The sequence below is a fragment of the Fusarium oxysporum genome, chromosome IV (assembly GCF_013085055.1).
Source record: "Fusarium oxysporum Fo47 chromosome IV, complete sequence".
Taxonomy (NCBI): Eukaryota; Fungi; Ascomycota; class Sordariomycetes; order Hypocreales; family Nectriaceae; genus Fusarium; species Fusarium oxysporum.
This window is the reverse complement of record NC_072843.1, coordinates 3,160,547-3,179,934: the sequence shown is the minus strand read 5'-3', so window position 1 is coordinate 3,179,934 and position 19,388 is coordinate 3,160,547. Positions and strand designations below refer to the sequence as shown.

The 19,388-nt window shown below is 49.1% G+C and overlaps 6 protein-coding genes across 6 annotated transcripts; 3 read left to right on the top strand and 3 right to left on the bottom strand.

Moving 5' to 3' along the window:
• Positions 1-2,539: 2,539 nt before the first annotated feature.
• FOBCDRAFT_31230 (TLC domain-containing protein) lies at positions 2,540-5,444 on the top strand. The gene is made up of 4 exons (XM_031178642.3): positions 2,540-3,372; positions 3,744-4,057; positions 4,111-4,398; positions 4,447-5,444. The coding sequence occupies exons 1-4, from the start codon at positions 3,021-3,023 to the stop codon at positions 5,053-5,055; spliced, it is 1,563 nt and encodes a 520-aa protein (XP_031044529.1). The 5' UTR covers positions 2,540-3,020; the 3' UTR covers positions 5,056-5,444.
• A 44-nt stretch (positions 5,445-5,488) lies between these two features.
• FOBCDRAFT_132687 (uncharacterized protein) lies at positions 5,489-7,465 on the bottom strand (the record flags this gene model as incomplete). The annotated part of the gene is made up of 2 exons (XM_031178643.2): positions 5,489-7,288; positions 7,343-7,465. 2 exons carry the CDS (start codon positions 7,463-7,465, stop codon positions 5,489-5,491), a joined length of 1,923 nt encoding a protein of 640 aa, XP_031044530.2.
• A 1,079-nt stretch (positions 7,466-8,544) lies between these two features.
• On the bottom strand, positions 8,545-10,045 carry FOBCDRAFT_31226 (nucleotide-diphospho-sugar transferase). The gene is made up of 2 exons (XM_031178644.3): positions 8,744-10,045; positions 8,545-8,693 (listed from the first exon to the last, which is right to left on the bottom strand). Exons 1-2 carry the CDS (start codon positions 9,816-9,818, stop codon positions 8,599-8,601), a joined length of 1,170 nt encoding a protein of 389 aa, XP_031044531.2. The 5' UTR covers positions 9,819-10,045; the 3' UTR covers positions 8,545-8,598.
• A 4,804-nt stretch (positions 10,046-14,849) lies between these two features.
• On the top strand, positions 14,850-16,119 carry FOBCDRAFT_292113 (uncharacterized protein; the record flags this gene model as incomplete). The annotated part of the gene is made up of 4 exons (XM_031178647.3): positions 14,850-15,124; positions 15,202-15,406; positions 15,510-15,607; positions 15,663-16,119. 4 exons carry the CDS (start codon positions 14,850-14,852, stop codon positions 15,877-15,879), a joined length of 795 nt encoding a protein of 264 aa, XP_031044534.1. The 3' UTR covers positions 15,880-16,119.
• Positions 16,120-16,645: 526 nt separating this feature from the next.
• FOBCDRAFT_31207 (Rpp20 subunit of nuclear RNase MRP and P-domain-containing protein) lies at positions 16,646-17,518 on the bottom strand. Its single transcript, XM_031178653.3, has 3 exons — positions 17,310-17,518; positions 16,760-17,262; positions 16,646-16,696 (listed from the first exon to the last, which is right to left on the bottom strand). The coding sequence occupies exons 1-2, from the start codon at positions 17,383-17,385 to the stop codon at positions 16,832-16,834; spliced, it is 507 nt and encodes a 168-aa protein (XP_031044540.2). The 5' UTR covers positions 17,386-17,518; the 3' UTR covers positions 16,646-16,696; positions 16,760-16,831.
• A 415-nt stretch (positions 17,519-17,933) lies between these two features.
• FOBCDRAFT_31199 (RAVE subunit 2/Rogdi) lies at positions 17,934-19,386 on the top strand. Its single transcript, XM_031178654.3, has 3 exons — positions 17,934-18,154; positions 18,229-18,414; positions 18,494-19,386. Exons 1-3 carry the CDS (start codon positions 18,089-18,091, stop codon positions 19,196-19,198), a joined length of 957 nt encoding a protein of 318 aa, XP_031044541.2. The 5' UTR covers positions 17,934-18,088; the 3' UTR covers positions 19,199-19,386.
• Positions 19,387-19,388: the final 2 nt, after the last annotated feature.

The window sequence follows — 19,388 nt, the reverse complement described above, 5'->3', positions numbered from 1 at the left end:
CCACCTGAGTTGAAGGGGTGGAGGTTTGTGAGGTAACTGTAATGGCACGCAAAGATAAAAACTATAAATTCAGCAAATAGCAATTATCGGCGTATTTTTGCAATGTCCAATTGCAAGTTTGATCAAAAGTAGTCAGCGGATGGATTGCGGAGTGAACGACTCCGACGCCGAATCTCACATCGACTTTTATAGAAACATGTCACGACCAACAAGTGATCTGTAGCTTAATTTGGGAGGCTAGATATGCGCATGTGGAGTACTACTCCGCAAGATTGCAGCTTTATGTCCAAGTCGTTCGAGTTGTAGTCGGTAGATGAAACATAGATCAGATCACGGGGTTTTACTGTCACAGAGCAGTTATTAGACGTAATCACTGGGTTATGAAAAGACAGGTTGTAGAGCATGTATCAGCTATATCTCAACCACGGGTAAACAAAGCTGGAAGAACCTTGGTGATTGCGACAGCAGTGCTTCAGGGAGCAGGAAAACCTCCGACCTGTAAAGAGGGTATCAAAAATAACGAGGTTTAGGTGCCTACCAAGTTATACTAAAATTACCCAAGTCTTAATAAATTTACTCAAATCTTTTGTCACTTAGAATATATATTCTAAGTTTTCTTGACTCCCCTAAGGAGGGGCATGCAAGATAACTTGAAACAATACCCATTGATCCGTCTCGTGTTGAAAAGACGGTGGAGGAGGCTTCGACAGTGGATCGAGATGTTGATGTTCCAAGAGGTGTAAATAAGCTAACACAGGCTGCATGTGCATACAGTATGCGAATGGCTGCGTCGATGTTCCAAGAAGCTCTCTCGTTCGTCACCAGTGACTGATGTATCATGCAGCTACTGAAGTTACTGACTCAAACTGGCAATCTCTGAATAGAAGCGACAAGGGCAGAGTTTAAAGAGTCAAATCATCCATCTCAATTCCAGCCCGTGCTTCTGTACCGAGGTTGCATGAGCCCACCACATGAATTGGCCAATCGATTCTGAGGAAATCATCATCAGCCCAGAAGATGCTGGTTCTGAAGCAGCCAACGGTAGAACGGGCCCCATAGCGGGGGAATAAGTCAATCAATGAGAGACCCGAGCATGGGCCTTGCAGCGGCATTTCACTGGGTTCCATCCCATCCAAGGAAGTTAACAGCTTGACTTGCAGAAGCGTAGTGCACATCTATAAATCACACGAGAATGACATCTTGAACGCATAAAATTTTGGTGTCGTGCCTGTTTAATTTTCTTACTTTTCGCTTCCACATCCTCCCACCAAACTTAACCAATGCGAAAAACTAGGGTTTTACGGGAGCGAGCCGCCACTGGCCCGCATGTGGATGTAGTTAATTGGCACAAAGAAAAGGGGTAAACTCGGGTATTGAACCAAGAGAGATCTACGGTGCAGTTCTGACGGTCCTCGCCTCAGATTAGGTAGGGTGCTAGCTACTAGCCAAGCTAAAAGCTTAAGAAACCTTGGCTGTCAATAAGAAGAACAAGATAGGGAGGGGCAAGATTGAATAAATTATAAGGGGACGCGAGAATCGTCTGTTCTCATTGGTTTGATCTCCGTCTCAACGAGATGGAAAGCTTTGAGCAACGGTGGCTGGACCCCTTCCGTCCCCTGGAGCTAGGGTCATTCCATCTAGTCCAGGGCCATCTAGAATCTCGAAATTTCCTTGGAATGAGGCCTGGACAGACAGTGGTAACTCGGGTAGTACAGTATAATTAATATTTGTTTGTTTCTACTGGTGGAGGGTGACACCCATCCACCTTATTCTTATTCGGAACGGAATTGCTTAAATGGATATGGATGTTCTGGCTGATGCAGGGATGAGAAGAGGAACAAGCGCCGGCTGCAGTGAATGATGTGCTGAAATATTGTTGATCAAAAGGAGAACCAAGGTGATCGATTCATGGATCTGTTCTCTTGTCACTGCGAGGCAATAATACGGTACTTCTCATGGCTCTACTGAACTCTTGTCTGTCCAATTGAGGTCAATTGAATCTTTTTTTTTGGTCCTATTCTCCCCTGTAAAATGGTTTTTTTCTTTCTTTTTTTCTTTTTTAACAGCAATACCTCCTCTATCAAACAATCTCAGATCAGATCCAGTGCCAATGCAGTCCAGCTGCATCTCTTTGCTCACCGCCTTCAAAATGCCCGCTGTGAGGTGGGGTACTCAGGTTCTCCCTCAACAGCTCTGCAGCAAGGTACGTACAGTGAAGGTGGACACCCTGGCACTGGCACTGGAACTGGAACTGGAACTGGCTTGCCTACTCCCCGTAAAATACCCCCGCTACCATGGATGTAGTGCAGTGCGCTACCTACCCCCTACGAGCCTCTCCTCTTAGCCAGTTCTCAAGTTAATTCTCGGGGGTTCAAAATTCATCGGGATCCCATTCTCTCAGGTTCCTTTGGCTGCCCGATCCTTGAACTTTTCTTTTCCTCCTCCCTTTCTCCTCTCCTCCTACTCCTACTCCTACTCCTCCTCCATACTCGTTACCTTCAGGCATTGCATTGCATTCGCCGTTCACTGTGTTCAGTTTTGCTTGTTGAGAACGAAAGCCTTTGGGAAACTCCAACGGCTTTTACTCGACATCTGATTAGCTGCGCGCAACCTCGAAAAGCGAAAAGCGACAGGGGAATCTTTGCTTAACTTTTTTTGATTTGATTTGGATCTCGATTGAACCTTGCATCGCTATATCTTCCCACCGAAAGTTTCCTCCCCACGTTACGAGAACAATTCAGAGCTCAGGCACATTATCTGATCTGATCTCTACCAACGCAACGCAGCTCAACTCAATTCCCTGATCTCTTGCTCTCCCCCAAATTTCCATCTTTTTGTGGCCTCCGACTCCGACCTGCGGACCCCTCCCTCCTTCCGCCCACAGCAGCAGCCAGCCACAGCTCAACGCCTCCCTACCACGGACCTGGTCTAAAGATAAGACAAAGGGCACAGCATCCTCTTACACGAGACGAAGCGAAAACTGCACGAGAGTACATCATTTCTGCCACGGGCGCTCAACAATGAGCGACCATCCAGTCATGCAGGTCGAGGACAAGATCGTCCCCGGACCTTCTGTCACCAGCAACGAGACAGCTGTAGAGGAGACAGTCATTCGACAAGATGTGACTGTCATCACAACAACAGACGAGGCTAGAGGCCCCAGTTCAGCCTTGAGCAGTACCGCCAATCCCACTTCACCAACCACTGCTGCCCCGCGACCACGACTCAAGAAGGACAACAGCACGCCCAACATGAACGGGCCACTCTACATGCAGACTGCCGGGAACAAGACAGTGCTTGTCCGCCGACTTAAGCGCAAGGAGGAGAGCACCTGGAAGCATCTCTCGCGCTGGTTTGTCGAGAACCAAATCGGTACGTTACTCTCCAGCCTCCTCTTTTCTTGCCGATCATGGATTGCGAGCGAACGGGCGATGTCCATGTCGTTGTCGTGGGGGTGTCAACTGTCAAGGGTGTCAAGTCAAAATCCAGACTTGTCCCTGGTTAATGACACTTTGGGAATAGGAGGGTGTCGCACTTCAGCAGCACCCCGCGTGGCACGGTATCCCTACAGTACCATCCCAGGCCTCTAAGGGTCCTTTCCTGCTACGCTACGCTACCTAAACGCCTCGCTCCCATGACTTGACAGGTTGATCGCCAGCTGGTGTGCGTCCGTGTGTGTGCACTGATTTGGCCATTTTATCTTGTTCTGCCGAACTCAAGCTGACAGCTGGTTTCCATTTTAGGCCTCTCTTTTAACCTCCTCGCTCTCATCTTCCTCGCCCAGACTTTCATCCCCAAAGCTCGAGAACACACCCACAAATTCTTCCACCTCAGCTACTACAGCTCTCAATCCGGCCAGTATCGCATCGGTTACGATGATGCTTATTTCATCACCTTCTGCGTTATTCTCTTCACCGGTCTTCGTGCCGCCACCATGGAATACGTTCTTGCACCCATTGGTCGACTCCAGGGTATCAGCAACCGCAAGAACCTGACCCGATTCAGCGAGCAAGCTTGGCTTATGGTGTACTATACTGTTTTCTGGCCCTGGGGCGTGGTAAGTTTAATATTACTCAAAGATGTGAGAAGCATGCGCTGACGTCTGTATAGTACATTTATTGTACTTCCCCTCACTACATGAGCATGGAGAATCTCTGGACCGACTGGCCTAACCGCGAGCTCGACGGACTCATGAAGGCCTATCTCCTCTGCCAGTGGGCTTTCTGGCTGCAGCAGATGATTGTTATTAACATTGAGGAGCGCCGTAAGGACCATTGGCAAATGTTTACCCATCACATTGTCACCACCGCTCTTATCTTCGCCTGCTACACTTACCACCACACCCGTGTCGGTAACTTCATCCTGGTTATCATGGATGTTGTTGATCTGTTCCTCCCTGTAAGTTTCCTTACATTGCTTATCAGTCGACTTGCTAATTCAGTGCAGCTCGCCAAGTGCCTCAAGTATTGCGGTTTCAAGAAAGTCTGTGATGTCATGTTTGGCCTCTTTGTAGTTTCATGGTTCATTGCTCGCCATGTCCTATACATTGCGGTCTGCTGGTCCATCTACTCAGACACTCCCCGGATCATGCCCACTGGTTGCTTCAAGGGGAACAACGAGAATATGATTGGTCCCATCGACCCTCCAGCCGGCTGGAAATATCTGGTCGACCCTTTCATCAACCCTGAAGGCCTTGTTTGTTATAATGAGACCATCAAGTGGAGTTTCCTCGCTCCCCTCCTCTTCCTCCAAGTCATCACCATCGGCTGGTTTACCATGATCGTTCGCGTCATTATCAAGGTCCTGAAGGGAGGCGATGCTGAAGATGTCCGAAGTGACGACGAGGGTGGCGAAGAGGAGGAGGAAGAGGAGTTTGTCTACGAAGAGGCACAGCCCCTGGAGGAGGAGGTTGGCGTCGAAGAGCTCGACCTCCGAAACTGGGAGCGACGATCAGGCGTTAAGAAACAAGCCAGCAGTTCAGGAGTCAGCCTCCCTGGCCACAGTGATCGAAAGGAGTTGTTAGGTCGTATTGGCTGCGAGAAGCAGGTCGACTAGACGAAGCTATGTGTTGGGAGTTTAACGGCATTTTTCTCGTTCCACATCCGAGTGATGCTCACATTTTTGAACCTTTTTTCCACTTTTATGTTTTGGGCTTGCATTTATGGGAGGAGATATCTTGCCCGCTGTCTTGATCACAACGACTTGGTAGATGGGAGCTAACGAAAAATAACCGAGGCCAGGAACCTCGTAGGGTCTGCATTGGAGAGCTCCGCTAAAGAATAGACGGCCGCCATTAGAGACGACGATTGCTTCTTTGCAACGAAGATAAAAAAGAGTCCTTTTTTTTGACGATTTCTAAAGGCTTTGGATGGGAACACTTGATCATCTGTCTGCTTGGCTTTTCAAGAGAAGAAAGATAGCCCATTTGCGAATGATACCTCGATTATAACGCTGTCAATGCAATGAATTACTTTAATTGAACCTTTCATCACTGCGCCGCCTTGTTGTCCTCGTCACCGAGTATTTCCTTCGCATAGTCCTTTAACTTGTACTTCTGCACCTTTCCACTTGGTGTCTTGGGATACTCATCGATCCAGAACACATACTTGGGTACGAGATGCTTGGACAGCTTTGTCGCAACCCATTGTCTTAACCCGTCCCTTGACAAAGTCCCTGGCTCTTCAGCGTTTGCTTTATCAATGGGCGCCTCCTCTGTATCTTTCATATGATCTAGAGGTGTCCATCCTCGCGCAGGGATAACAAATGCAGCGACTGCTTCGCCATATCGCTCATCGGGGACACCCACGACGCTGGCTTCTCGCACACCCTCATGCGTGAGAAGACAATCCTCCACTTCTAGCGGGTGAATGTTCTCTCCGCCACGGATGATGAGGTCCTTGATTCGGCCAGTGATCTGCACGTAGCCTTGTTCGTCCATCTCGGCTTCATCACCAGAGTACATCCATATTGTTCCGTCTTCCGGATCCGGTTTGCGGACCTCAGCTGTTCGAGCCTCATCCCCATGGTAGCCCTCCATGACAAGATAGCCTGCCGCAGCAAGCTCGCCTCGTTCTCCGATGGGGAGGATCTTGCTGTGATCGAGGGGATCTACAATCTTGATGCCTGTGTGAGGCATGACGCGGCCTATGGATGAGGTTCGTTTTTCGAAAGGATCCGAGGGGCTGGTCATGCAGCTCACGGGAGCTGTCTCGGTCTGACCATAACAGATAACTAGATCCTGGAGACCAAGACGTTCGTATAAAGTGTTCATAAGAGAGGGAGGGACGCTGCTGCCAGCAGCAATGCCCTTGCGTAGGTGACGAGGTGGTTGTGAGACGACATTGCCTCGATCCAGGGCCTCAAGAACAGCAACGAACATGGTATTCACACCATAAAGACCCGTAGCTTCATGGTCGACACACATGCGAAGAGTAGCCTCAGGGTCAAACGCAGGGCTGGGGAAAAGAATACCAGCGCCTGTCGTAGCCGTAGCCATGTATCCCAGCACGCAGCCGAAGCAGTGAAATAGCGGGGGAGGGACCACGATACGGTCATCGGCGTGAAGACCCATTCGATGCGCTATCAAAGCACCGTTGTTGAGAATTGCGCGATGTGAGAGCATGGCTGCTTTGGGGAGCGAGGTCGTGCCCGATGTGAATTGGATGTTGATGACATCGCTTGGTTTCAGAGGAGAGTCTGGCTTTACTGTATGAACTGAGCCGTCGACTAGAGATTGGTAGGGAGTGAAGGCCTGGCATGATTTGAGGTCGAATTTGATATCTGGATGGCTCGCCAGGTTGTCTAGCACCACAACGTTACGCAAAGAGGGGACCGTCTCGCTCTGGATCTTGGACGTGGAAACATCTCCCACAATGCTCTGGAGCAAGTGCTGGTTACTTCGGCCTCTTCCTGGCTTGTAAGCCAGGTCCGTTACAGCGCCGATGATGAGCGTTTCCACAGATAGATGCTTCAGCGCTGCGGCTACTTGTTGCTCATTGAAGCCTGGGTTCAGCGGCACGAGAATAGCACCAAGTTTGAAGCAGGCGTATGTTAAAGCTGCGAATTCAGGGCTATTGCCGAGAGATACGGCCACGCAGTCTCCCTTTCGCACGCCGAGTGAAGAGAGAGAATGTGCGAGGCTGTTGGATAACGAGTCAAGGGCGTAGTATGTTAGTGTTGACTCATGGGAATTAGGGCCTGGAGAACGAGCGATGACAGCCTCGCGATCTCCGTGGGCTGAAACAACTGAGGCAAAATGTTCTGGGATTGTGCCATTATAAAGAGGAGGCTATGATATGTTAGAAATACTCTCTGAGTGCATGGGATATTAACGAGGCCGTACCTCTTTGGGGCCCCATCGAATGCTTAGATTGGATGTAGCAAGTGTTCTCACTTGACATGTTTTGAGGATTGTTCTTGAGGATAGATGTGTTCTTTTCAAGCTCTGACGTATTGCGGTCTGCATTGTGAAAGCTGTGATAACTCGCCTGATGTAGATGTGGAGTTTAGAAGATCTTTGTAGAACAAGGAGAGGCGGGTTCTCTGTTTAATGTACATTCGCAAGGCGAGGGACATGCATACACCGGTTCTGAGCTTGACTTATTGTGAGAGCTTCAGCCTTAGAAACTACCTCAGTATGGATAAGGTAGCCAGGCCCATGTACCTTGAGGCGTATGATCCTCGGCTATCATCGCCAGGACCTCCCTCCTTCCACTCCCACATCCACATCCACCGTCCTTGATCCTCTCCTGTTCTTGCTCCTTCCAGTTCCGTCAGCTCTCCACATTCTATTCACTACTGCCAACGGCAGCGGGAGTGGGAGTCCGAACCCCTCAGCGGCTCAACAGAATGAACCAATCATGTAACGTCTTTTCCACTAAAACCTGGGGAAATGCGGGGGCGGTTCGAATGCCGTCCGTTTTCCCTTCCACTGTTAGCAGCCCATTCAGTTCAGCATCTAGAGCGCGGAAACAACGGCTATATTTGAGCCGTGAACCCAATTGGAATAGCTATTCGCAGTTTCCTGTTGGTTCGCAGCAGTAGCGTAGCACTGAAATATCCGGTCCGAGTCCCGCTGTGAATCAAAAGTCAGCACCTTCAATCACATGCCACAGTTACAAATATAATGTTTTTAACAAATCTGGCTGTGTCAACCTTGTGTGAAATTTCGTGGCATATGCTTGTTCGCTTCATCCTTCAATCGACAATCCTGAGAAACTCCCTTCTCCTTCGATGTCCACGAGACATGTGGTTGTCTACAAACGGGCGACAATACGGTAAAAACAAGATCAAGAAACAAATCTATCCCAAAGCGCAACAAATGACTTTCCTAGCGATGTCTTTCATACACAAAATAGAGTCTAGTACCGTTCCCCTCAAACTTTTTATATCTCTTCCATCGCAATGCAACTGCCAGAGTTTGATAGACCTCTGGCTCGAACAACAGCTAATGCGGAAACCAGCCCAGAAACGGACACGAGTGTGTCATTAAAAAGAGTAAAGAGTAGCAGCTGAAATGTACAGGTTCGAGAAGTAAATCTTCATAGTCGTTGCTAAACATTAGGTATCGTGGTTGTGGTTCTGCTTCGGATTATAATGTTATTGCAAGGGTGCTTGGGGTGCCTGAGCCGCCTGCTGTCCCTCTTGTTGCTGCTGCTCGCCCATGTGGCGCTCGCTCTCAGGTTTCCATGTTCCTGTCTACGGTTAGCAAATGTTGATCTGTCATGAGCAGGAGGTTCCTTACCTTCGAAGTCGTGCTTGACGAAAGCCATTGGGTCGTCAGGCTCCTTTGCGCCCATCTGTCCCACTCCAGGTGAGAAGCTTGTGATGGGCAACACAACCACATCTCCAACACGCTTACTCGTCTCCATGCCAGTAAAGTTCTTGTAATCGATCGTGCCCTTACTTTGTGACATGTCAAAGAACCTTGGATCATTGAAGTACTCCATGATAGCATCTGTCCATACGGCAGGGCCAGTGAACTCAACAACGTTTCTGTCGATGAATTTTTCCAGCTTGCCTTGATTCTTCAATTCTAATGTCTTCTTGGTAATGCGTGTGATGATATCGCGAAGAACAGGGTGACCAGGCTTGGCCTGTATCGTCCACTGACAGAACTGGATACGACGGCTGTACCACTGAGCCCAGTCGGGGCGATCAGGGTCTGCCTCAATGCCAATAACGAGACCAATAGTATCGCGGGGGATCTGTTCAGGCAGCCATTTCACCGAGCTTTGAATTGCATATGTATCGATATCAGAGTAGATGCCGCCTCGAGCGAAGAGAATCAAATAACGGAAGAAGTCGGCCTTCAGAACAGGCATGGGGAGACTTCGGTACGCCTCAACGACTTCGGGAGCCGTGGCGTAGAGTAAGCGAATAAGGTTGACGGCGACGTCGTCGGTGATGACTTCGTGGACAAAACCAGGGTGCTCCTCTCTCCAAGAAGCATGATGGTCCTTGAATTGAAAATCACCTTGATCAGGACTTTGCTTCCACGTTTGCCAGATGTAAGCTGGAAACTTGGTCGCAACATCATAAGGATAGGCGTATTCGAGCTTCTCTTGAATTGACATGCCCGACATGTCAATGCGAGGCCGCGTGCGACGCTCCTTTACCTCCATCTCCTTTTGTTCCTCGGGTGGTGGTGACACGGCTTGGTTCGAGGCAGGGGCATCGTTCTTGCTTGTGTCGACGGCGGTAGCAGCAGCATTTTTGGCAGCTGGGACGACAGGCGTCGTTGTGTGAGACCTTGTCAGGAGGAAGAAAACAGTGAGGATGAAAACCGCTGCCACGATGGCGCGGCGAGAGTTGAGCATGGCGACGACGGCTGCGAGGCGACTGTGGTATCGAAACGCCAGGTATGTACCAAGTCGCAGTCTTTTTTGGAAATTCGTTGATAAGGAGCGATGCCCAGGATAAGGGACAGGGGTAGGAAGCGAAGGTCGAGAAACGAAAGGACTGTGCTATAATAGCATAGAAAAGCGAGCGTGGCCAGGCAGAAGCCAGTATCAACAAGGGAACAAGCACAAGCAGCTGAATGCGACAGAAGAAGAAGAAGAAGTTTGGGAAAATGTGTGTCGGCCAAATAACTTGATCGCAGTGGACAACAGTCAAATTGAGGCGAGCGAGGGATGAATCCCCAAAGCCAGGGGCCCGCAGTTGGAGACGGTGGAGCTGACACCTAACTAAGGTATCGCAGCGGATAAGTCAAGAAACTGGATGGACCCTGGACAAATTGAGGTCGCGGCGCAATCCAATTATTTCGGTATGCTACAGTAGCTGCGCAGTAAGCTCACCAACGGCGCGGTCGCAAAGCGGAGCAGCCGATATGCTGGTAGTAGGTTCGGCCAATAAGGAGAGAGGTGAAGATGAATTGCAAGTGAAAGAGGAACCGGCCTTTATCTGGTCATGGATTGCTATCAGGAAGCTTAGGCTCGATGCGGTAGCTATTAAGGAGAATGGGAATAAACAGGTGCAAAATGGGGTTGTTTGATGAGGGTTTGAAGAGAGGATAATATTCCAAAGATGTAAGGGAAAGTCTGAGCCTCCACTCGTCGTCAATTACGTGGAACGTGGAGAGATCCTTACTGGATACCATGCCTCGCAACGGAAGAAGGCACGGAGTACGCGGCTATCTTTTCCTCACGTTTTCGGTTTTCCCACATGGGATCCAGGAGCTAGGATTTGACGAGGAAGGTGATGACAGCAAGCACAGCCAGGCCAGTCCTGCCCAGTACAAGCCCAGAGGTTACGATTGATGGAAGTAACACGGACGGCCCGCCTTCGTGCGCTTGAATTACAAGTCTCCTTGAGGACAAGTTACCCCTGAAACTTGATGATACTAGGTATGATCAGTAACTTGCCATAGTGGATGAATCTGTAAGGAGTAACCGCCTGGAAGAAGCCGTTTCTTACGACGTGAGCACACTGTAACATGCGCAGCCACAGGGGTTGATGTGCAGTAGTGAGTAAGATTCTAGATGCCTCTTGGCCAATACGATTTGATTAGAAAAATGATACATATTGCTAGCAACGAGGCTATCATCGCCAAGACATTGTGAGATAAACAAACCCAACTTCAACAGTGTTCATCCTTGTCCATCGAGTCAAACAAATTTGCCCTAATCGCAATCTTGACACAGCAATGCGCTCGCCAACTCATTTGATCCAATTGAGATCTACCCTCATCTCGATTCAGATATGTTACCTGGGCGGTTCGCTGATGGCACAAGGTGCAACAATGGTGCAATAACTTGACTTGCCAGACCGAGCTAGACTGCCCAGACAGAACATCAAACCCGTCAGGAGTGCCGCTTGCCGTTTGCCGGACTGTGTGCACATATCCTGGATCACAATTCGTCTCACCAAGTGACGCATGCTGTTGATCGCGAAATACAGTGCCACTTTCGAATAAGGTTGCAGAACAAGCCTTTTCTAGCGTTACGTTGGAGATTTCGAAACAGGCGAGGGCAGGGGTTGTCCGTGGAGCATCTCTGTTACAGCCTCTCAGTCGCTGCTTCGAATCCTGTTACAATGGAACCTGCTTGCGTGTCGGCGATCAAAGGACCACGATCATCGTGAAAAGAGCGGAGACTGTTGCTAAGGGGTCCAGATTAAAACCCCCCTGAGGGACGGAAAAATCAACGCTTTTCGTCATGAGCGAACCAGGAAATATTTGGCTTTCGACATGGGTATACAACGTGATTTGGCGACCGTTCCTGAATCTTGTGTAGCGGGAAAATCTGGGTGCACCTCGCGAAGCAGTTTGTGTTTCGCATAGGTGAGCAAACATCTGACAAAGTTCTCATCTCGGTCTCAAGTGCCGAGCTCCTCTGTTTCATTCCTTGCGGGAGACTCGGCACATGGCAGAAAGGGTGGTATTGTTTCTTCCAAAACTTTGAAGAGCCATGGCTCTAGACATGTCCTCAGGGAACGAAAAAGCCTAGGAGCGATATCCTAAGTGATAAAAGATTTAGGCAAATTTAGTATAGGCTTGGGAGACCTTTAGATCAGTTATTTTTATCACTTGGGATAAAGGCACTAACTTTTATTGTCTCCCCTTCATAGCAACCTTTGTTTGGGGACAAGGTTGGGTGAGATACGAACAGGAATGATATACCAGAAAAGCCAAGCTCAACTTCATTACTTCACGCTGACAAGCCGTAGCCCAGCGTCATGTTGTCACTGAGTCGGGTCGCATCTTCCCAGCGAGACATTGCATTACTAGAACCGATAATTACATTGTCGTCCGAGGTTGTTGGTCAACATGGCTTTTCCAATATTGCTAAGCAGTTCATTCATCTTGTGATCGATCTGTAGAAATGATTCATACTGACTGTGTCTGGCCACCTCGGACTTACTGCAAACTATAATTACATATCCATGGTGGTCGTAGGATCTATAGAGTCCATAGCGTCAGCCCAAATCCATGTGCAGCTCAATTTAAACACCGATGCTTGCTGACGAAGCACTAAATCCGCTGATGCTTGTTCAGCAACTCCGCGAGTCCATCGTAGACGCGCGCAGAAACAATTCCGGATTCCCAACGATTCTTGTTTGTTGATCAGCTTTTTAGATCAAAGCCGATTCTAAGCCCGGGATTAAGTCGTTATCGACGGCGAACTCTTTACGAATCCGAAAATTCGGTTACAATCTTGCCGAGGGAGTACCTAGGTTCGGAACCAAAGTCATGTTCTTGACAAGCCATGTCTACGCCTATTAGAGGACATGTCATAGGGCGCGCGCGCGGTGATAAACGCCCTAGTTGTCTTGGTGCTCTCTCTAGTATCATGGACTTTAGTTTACCGAAAGCCAGCGGCCCATATGGCCCGTTCCTGTTAAATCCGTAGCCTATGTTGAACAGAGCTGTGAATCGGTATGAACTCTGGTTTTTAGTGGTTTCGGAATTCAAGATCTTACTAGGTCAATATGATCTTCACCAACCTATCCTGTTGCATTCCGTTTTCCCTTTCCGTCTGCAGCTCGACGTAGGTTAGCCCTCCACGTTGAATTGGATGTCACCCTTGATGGAGGGGAAGGCTTTTCTTGGCATAGAGTAATCATGATGGCCCCAGCCATGAGAGGTCGAAAGCAAGCTCCCCGCCCCCATTTTCGAAGAGCATGTTGTACGACATAGAGCTCAAGAAGCTCTGATCTGCATAATATGTAGGTTGGCAACGTGCAGATGTGCGTTATCGAGTGCTACCATGCGTAATAATAAACTGGTGGATGGACGATGTGTTGTACACCAACAGCAAGATATTCATAGCAGCAAAACAAAACAAAACAAACCGATGCGGTCGGTATCGGCTGCAAGACCAATCCTCCTCATGATGACGGATCCTACAGCCCTAGCGGCTGCATCATGATTTTATTCCTTTTTGGGTAATATTCGTGGACTTGACGACCTTTCAATTTGTCAGCCCAGCATCTCTAAGCTCCGGGTTTCTGACACAACGGGCTTTGCTCTTTGACCGGCAGCCGCCACAACGAAGGGATTCAGATAGACAATGGATATTAGCAACAGCTTCCAAGAAAAGACCAATCTTGGCTTACTCTCCCAAATGTCTACGGATCAGAGTTTAATGGATTAATTATCATCGTTCGCTTGCCACACCCCGGCCTCTCGGTTGTTGTGGACTGTCCGAGGATGCCGAATGGAAAAGCCCCGCTCTTCGGCGGACTTTACACGGCTTAAGTCCCAGCGTCTGCATAATCAATAGGGCTCTTCGGCTCGGGTAGGCACTGTTTGTAGAGCATTTGACTGCTGCGTGTGGAATACGGAATGCCTCCCAGAGCCAGATTAACTCGCCGTGTCAAGATCTGGGGTCACATATAGGTGCATGTACTGATACCTGTACCTCGAGGAATAGTTAGTGCACTAACTGCAAAACGAAAGCCTTCCGTCTTGTCGGGTCTGATTCTTAACATGATCTCCACCCGGATCGGCGATTAACCCACCTTTTTATGTCTTCGTCCGGGGGGCGCCCTCTAAAGCCGCGGATATAGTCTCCTGTACGGGTACGAATTGCTCTGTAATTGGACCCTGGACAGGTCAGCCACACTTAGTAGTGAGTTGGAACTTTGGCCTCTCCCGCAAGCTCCCTCCAGTACAACCGCAGGACTTGGGGCCTAAACCCGTCCATGGAATCTGGAGATTTGCAAGCATGACAAAACAGGCCAGAAGCCACGCCCTTGTTGGACTTGGCTGTACTGTAGTTGGAGCTGAAATGTAGCGTACCTTGGGTCTGTAGTTGCAGTACGCCCTACACGCCCCCCTAGCTTGAACACAGCACTTACTTTTACGGCATGCCATGGGTTGGATGATAATGGATGGATCTCGTTATCCGTTGTGTTGACCTCCATGTTAAATACCTTGGCTGATCCTATCCTGCCTTGCCCTGGCCTTCTTGTGTGTTTGCAGTTCATCATTTCATCTCTAGGATATTGACTTTGTTATATTTCACGAACACGATCTGACCAATACTCGAAATAATTAAAGCTCGACCATCATTATTAAACTTCGCCTTCGGGGTTCGGGGATTGCGACACTTATTGCATCCACAAACCGCTTACACAAGCCAAGCCAAGCCGACGGGACCATATAATAGTTGCCGCTCCCGCCATCAATCCGCCTCGATATCCGCGAGCAATAACGTTATACATACCAACTCAATCGTCCTGTCAATTTCACAGGCCTCAATCCTTTCAATTATTCGACGGTAGTACTCAGATGATATCATAAGGTCTCCAACACACCCGAATTCTCATATTGCGACATTAGACAGCCGTAAGGCGTCTCGTTCAATACTCGCTTCTACTTCAACATCTACACCAAAAAATAAATCATGGCGACCGAAACCGATACTCTCTCATTCTCGTTACCTACGAGCACCGCTCCCACCGACGTTTCTGAATCCACATGCATGCCTCACTCGACTCCCTTTTACCAAGCCTCGGAATGCCCGCAACAGACCAAGCAGGCCGAGTGGGATACGAGAATACCACCACTGCAACCGACCGCACAATCACAAGATTCTGTATCAGGAAGTGGATGTTTCAACGACGGAGGTCTTTTATATAGAGTTCAGGCTGAGCGCGAGTGTCGAGAGGGACCTGGCAAGTAAGTCGGAGGGATCATCTTAGATCACCGAATTTGACCGGACGTTGAATTGCTGACTATACTTTGGTGTTTCTTAGAACCGTTGAAGAGGCCTGCCAACGCTCTCTGAACCACTTCCCATGCCCCGGACTTGCCTTTCCGATGCCAGCCCTCGATTTTGACTTTCGAATCGCTGTTCGTTTAAATCAAGAGGCTGTCCATGTCGACTCGGGCAACACCAAGGAGATCACTACCGTAGCAGCCGGAGTATGGTCCGGATCTTTTGGCCACGGCCGCGTCATTGTGCGTTTTCCCTTTTTTTCACACGCCCCCCCGACCCCTTTTAGATTCTACGCTTTTATCCAATTCGTGGCTGACTGAGGACGATCTTATGTGTGGTGTATAGGCAGGCGGATATGATCTTGGCCAGGCACGTGGCTTTAGGCCCATGAGGCTTGTTGAGGGCGCCTTTGTCGTCCAAACAAGTGATGAACAGCCTGCACTGTAAGTTTTCAGAACTCTAATAAGTCACTGAATTGGGATTTAACTCATTGGTCAGTCTTGAAATGCGCACTCGCGGTTCTCTCTCAGGACCTGCAGATGTTCTCGATACTCTATTAAGCCCTCGGGCCCCCAAGGACATTGACCCACGACGATACGGATTCCGCATGTTCGCGACGTTCAAAACATCCGACAAGCGTTACGCCGAAATCGTCAACTGTGGATTATGGGTGGCCAGTGGTGCCTGGCGTGGCGAGCACTTGGTTATCGAGTAAGTCCCTTTCTTGAGTCATAGTCCCCATCTTACAAGGGCGTGCCTAATCACAAGACGCAGTGCCTACCGTGTTACATAAAAAATCTCAATCACCAGCAAGCGAAAGATCCGAATGACTTGACTTGACAGAAACGACATTTTTAGCATTGCATAAGGGATCCTGACTGGATAGCGGATCCCTCGGCGCACCACAGGAGTTGGTCTTTAACAGCCGAGTCAATTTTTGACCCGGTTAGCAAATAGGAGGAAATGGACGGATGATGACGATGCATTGAGCGGCGTAGACATTGGATGTTGAGACTTTCCCATCTCTTCCCTAATCCTCATTTGTTTGGGTAGTGATGAACTAAATGACCTGCCTATTCAAAACCAAATAACGTTATTTAACGGCAAGCTGACATTCCATCTCAATTTTGGTGTATGTAATTCCATCCGGTACCCACGTCGGTCTCTTACTCGGACCATGATACACCGACGGTGTCATGAGAATGGGTTTCGGAGATATCATTATCAAGCAAGAACATTCTCCTCCTTTGCCGGCTATTCTGGACCAATTCTTGATCAGTCGGTCACACCAATTTCTATTGCTTATTAGGAATATGCCCGAAGGTCAGACGGCCTCTGGTTTGGCTCTGGCTGATTGATTCATAATCACTGTCTCTCGAGCTGACCCAAATCATCCGGATCGGCGGCCCACCCAAGCCCTCAACTCCTCAATCATCGAAGTCAATTTAGATCTCGATACTGTCAGATTGGCTTGTTTTGTGTGGCCGTTATGCATACCCGCGCATTCCGACTCGGACGCCGTGGACTTTGCTCTATGGGGAAAGTGTCAGCAAAACACAATGCTAATACAAGGATTCGCATGCGAGGTTACTTGCCTTGTAGATCTGATGCAACACAGTCTTGCTGCCGTGTCCCTGAACCCTTATCGCCGTGCCTACGGACCTATCTCACTTGAGCTTAATCCGGAGTTCCAGACAACTGAGCTTCCTCAGGCGACTCTGATCCTCCTCGTCTCCACTGGCGACCACATCGTCCACGGCTCCGATGGTTCCTGTTGTGATCTCCACCTCACAGTCTCCCTCCTGTTCAAACCAACTCGCGACCGCGAGGATCTTCTCAATAGCTCTACCCGTTCCTGCGAGTGTCACGGAAGCACTGTCTGCATCTCCACCGCTATTTCGCTGCAGCGCCTCGACACGCGAATGTAGGGACGCGTACTTGGGTGCTGCGTCGGTGGTCTTGAGTGAGTCGTCAAGCTGTTTACGGGCGCGTTTGACCACAGCCATGAATGGTGTCCTTGAAGACACGTATATGATGCGAGATTTGGATGATGCTGGAGGCTGGCGCCTGGTTAGAGGGCGTTTCTCGACACGAGCGCCTGGGAAGTGTTAGTCGCTTATTCGCAATATTTTGTGAAAACTATACCTTCTGAAATAGCAGGCATCTTACTGAAGGTACCGTATACCTTGATTGGAGCCTTGGAAGCCTCGGTCGAAGCCATCTTGTCGTTTTTTTTATTAATGAGATTTGGCTGCCTGATGCCGATCGACAAATGAATCTTCAAAAGAACCTTTCGACGAGTGTGAAGGCAGGGGCCCGAACAAGTCCTACTTTGTAAATGCCACGAGTCCTCCTTTTTGAATCGGTTGTTTCTAGCCACCTCAGTGTTTCAAGATGTCTGAGTATGAATGATGCCTAGCGTGAGTAGAAGTTGAAGTAACGAGAAGAAGACACAAGCCTCATGAATGGAAAGGAAGAGTAAAAAAGTCCTTTTAGATACGGACACCCCCACTACCGCGATGCTTTCATGAACCGCGGCGAAAAAGCGACCTTCAAATCGATACCTTCTGAAAGAATTTGAAATAGATGTTGAGAACAATTATTATAAGAAGTTAATAAACTTCATATCATTATCGCAAAATCTTCCTTCCAAAGTTGAGGGTGAGAGCGCCACAGATCTGTGGCGCAGTTCATGCACCCCAAATGTAGCGTTTCTAGCGCACCAGCGGCCCGCTACGGACGTCACCTTGAAGCTGTCGGCTGAGCTCACCTAGAGTCAATATCTTCTGGGCTACTCGTCCATCTCCAACTCGTTCCTAATCAGTATCAGTCCACCATCGCCATAAACTCATCGCCGCCATCTTCTCTCATGGCTGCCTACCTGGCTATTCGCGCAGTATCGACCAGCTAGGCACCTATTCATAATGTCCATTGCAATCTGGCCTCCTGTCTCGCCGGCCGAGCTCAGACTTAAAGCCTCCGAAACCCAGGTACTACGACCTCATGCGACGAAGCGAAACGAGAGAAAATAAGTCAAGACAACATGCTGATCTATTTTGACAAGGCGCGCGAACTCGATTGGATCGTCGACGAAACACTCGAGGTCTGCCGCGATCTTAAACATGGCCTCGAGGATTGCTATGCGCTCCTCGCGCCTATCGATCCGGGCAGTACACTCGTCATGAGTACACCGCGCAACGAAAAGGTCAAGGGCACGCTCACTCGTGTCGGTACTCGTATTGTCAAAGGCGTAAGGTTGCCTGCTGAGCTCATGTTCCCCTGCATGCAGCTCCAGCCTCGTTCTGCAAGCTGACGTCCTTGGATCGCAGACTATACATCTCCAGCTTCGAACGATACCCCCACAGACCTTTTCCCTATCGCAGTCCAAAGCTATTCATATCCAAGGCCTCGATGCTCTGCACGGCTACCTAAACCAGTCCATCGATCTCCTCGCTATTACCTTGTCCAAACCACAGGACGCTAGCTCACTCGCCTCTACTCTCAGTATTCTTGCTGATTCTCTCTCCGATTCATCAGCTATTCTCAAAGGACCTCCTTTAACAGACTCTGATCCTGCTTGGCAGATGTGCTCATGTTCACCAGACCAGTTTGTGCCATCAATTGGGCCCAACCTCAGCTTTTATCTCGGTCTTCAAGAAAGCTGCATAATTCTTTGGTTGCGTGCTCTAGAACCTGTTCATGCGCATGTTCATTTTGGCACCAAGCTTGGTCTAGCCTTTGGAACTGTACGTCGGCTGGAGCATGATGAGATGGACACCGTTTTCCGGTATAACACACAGGGGTCCAACATTGGCGGCTCGAAGCGGGGCAGTGCCCGCCATACCCCAGAGCCAGGATCGTCTGCTGCAGAAGTGGATAGTAATGATATTCAGGAAGTCTATGTCCGGGAAAAGGTACGCGTCGAAAGCGCAGATCCGAGTCTCATATCCATTCAGTCCAAGCTTAGCTACCTCAGTCACATGCTTGGCCAAGCGCGAAGGAACATTGCTGAGGTTCTAAGTGTTGACTCTTAGAAGTGAGGGGAAAGGCCATGTGAGCAGCTTTGCATGTAAACTGATTGGATACCCTGGCGTTGAGGTGACAATGGATCTTATTGGGCGGGGTTTTCACTCCCAAGCTTGTTTTGGATTATCATCGCCTTGGAAGGCGTAAAAATCGATATCACTGCATGCTGCCATATTATGAATGCTGCTTCTTCAGTTT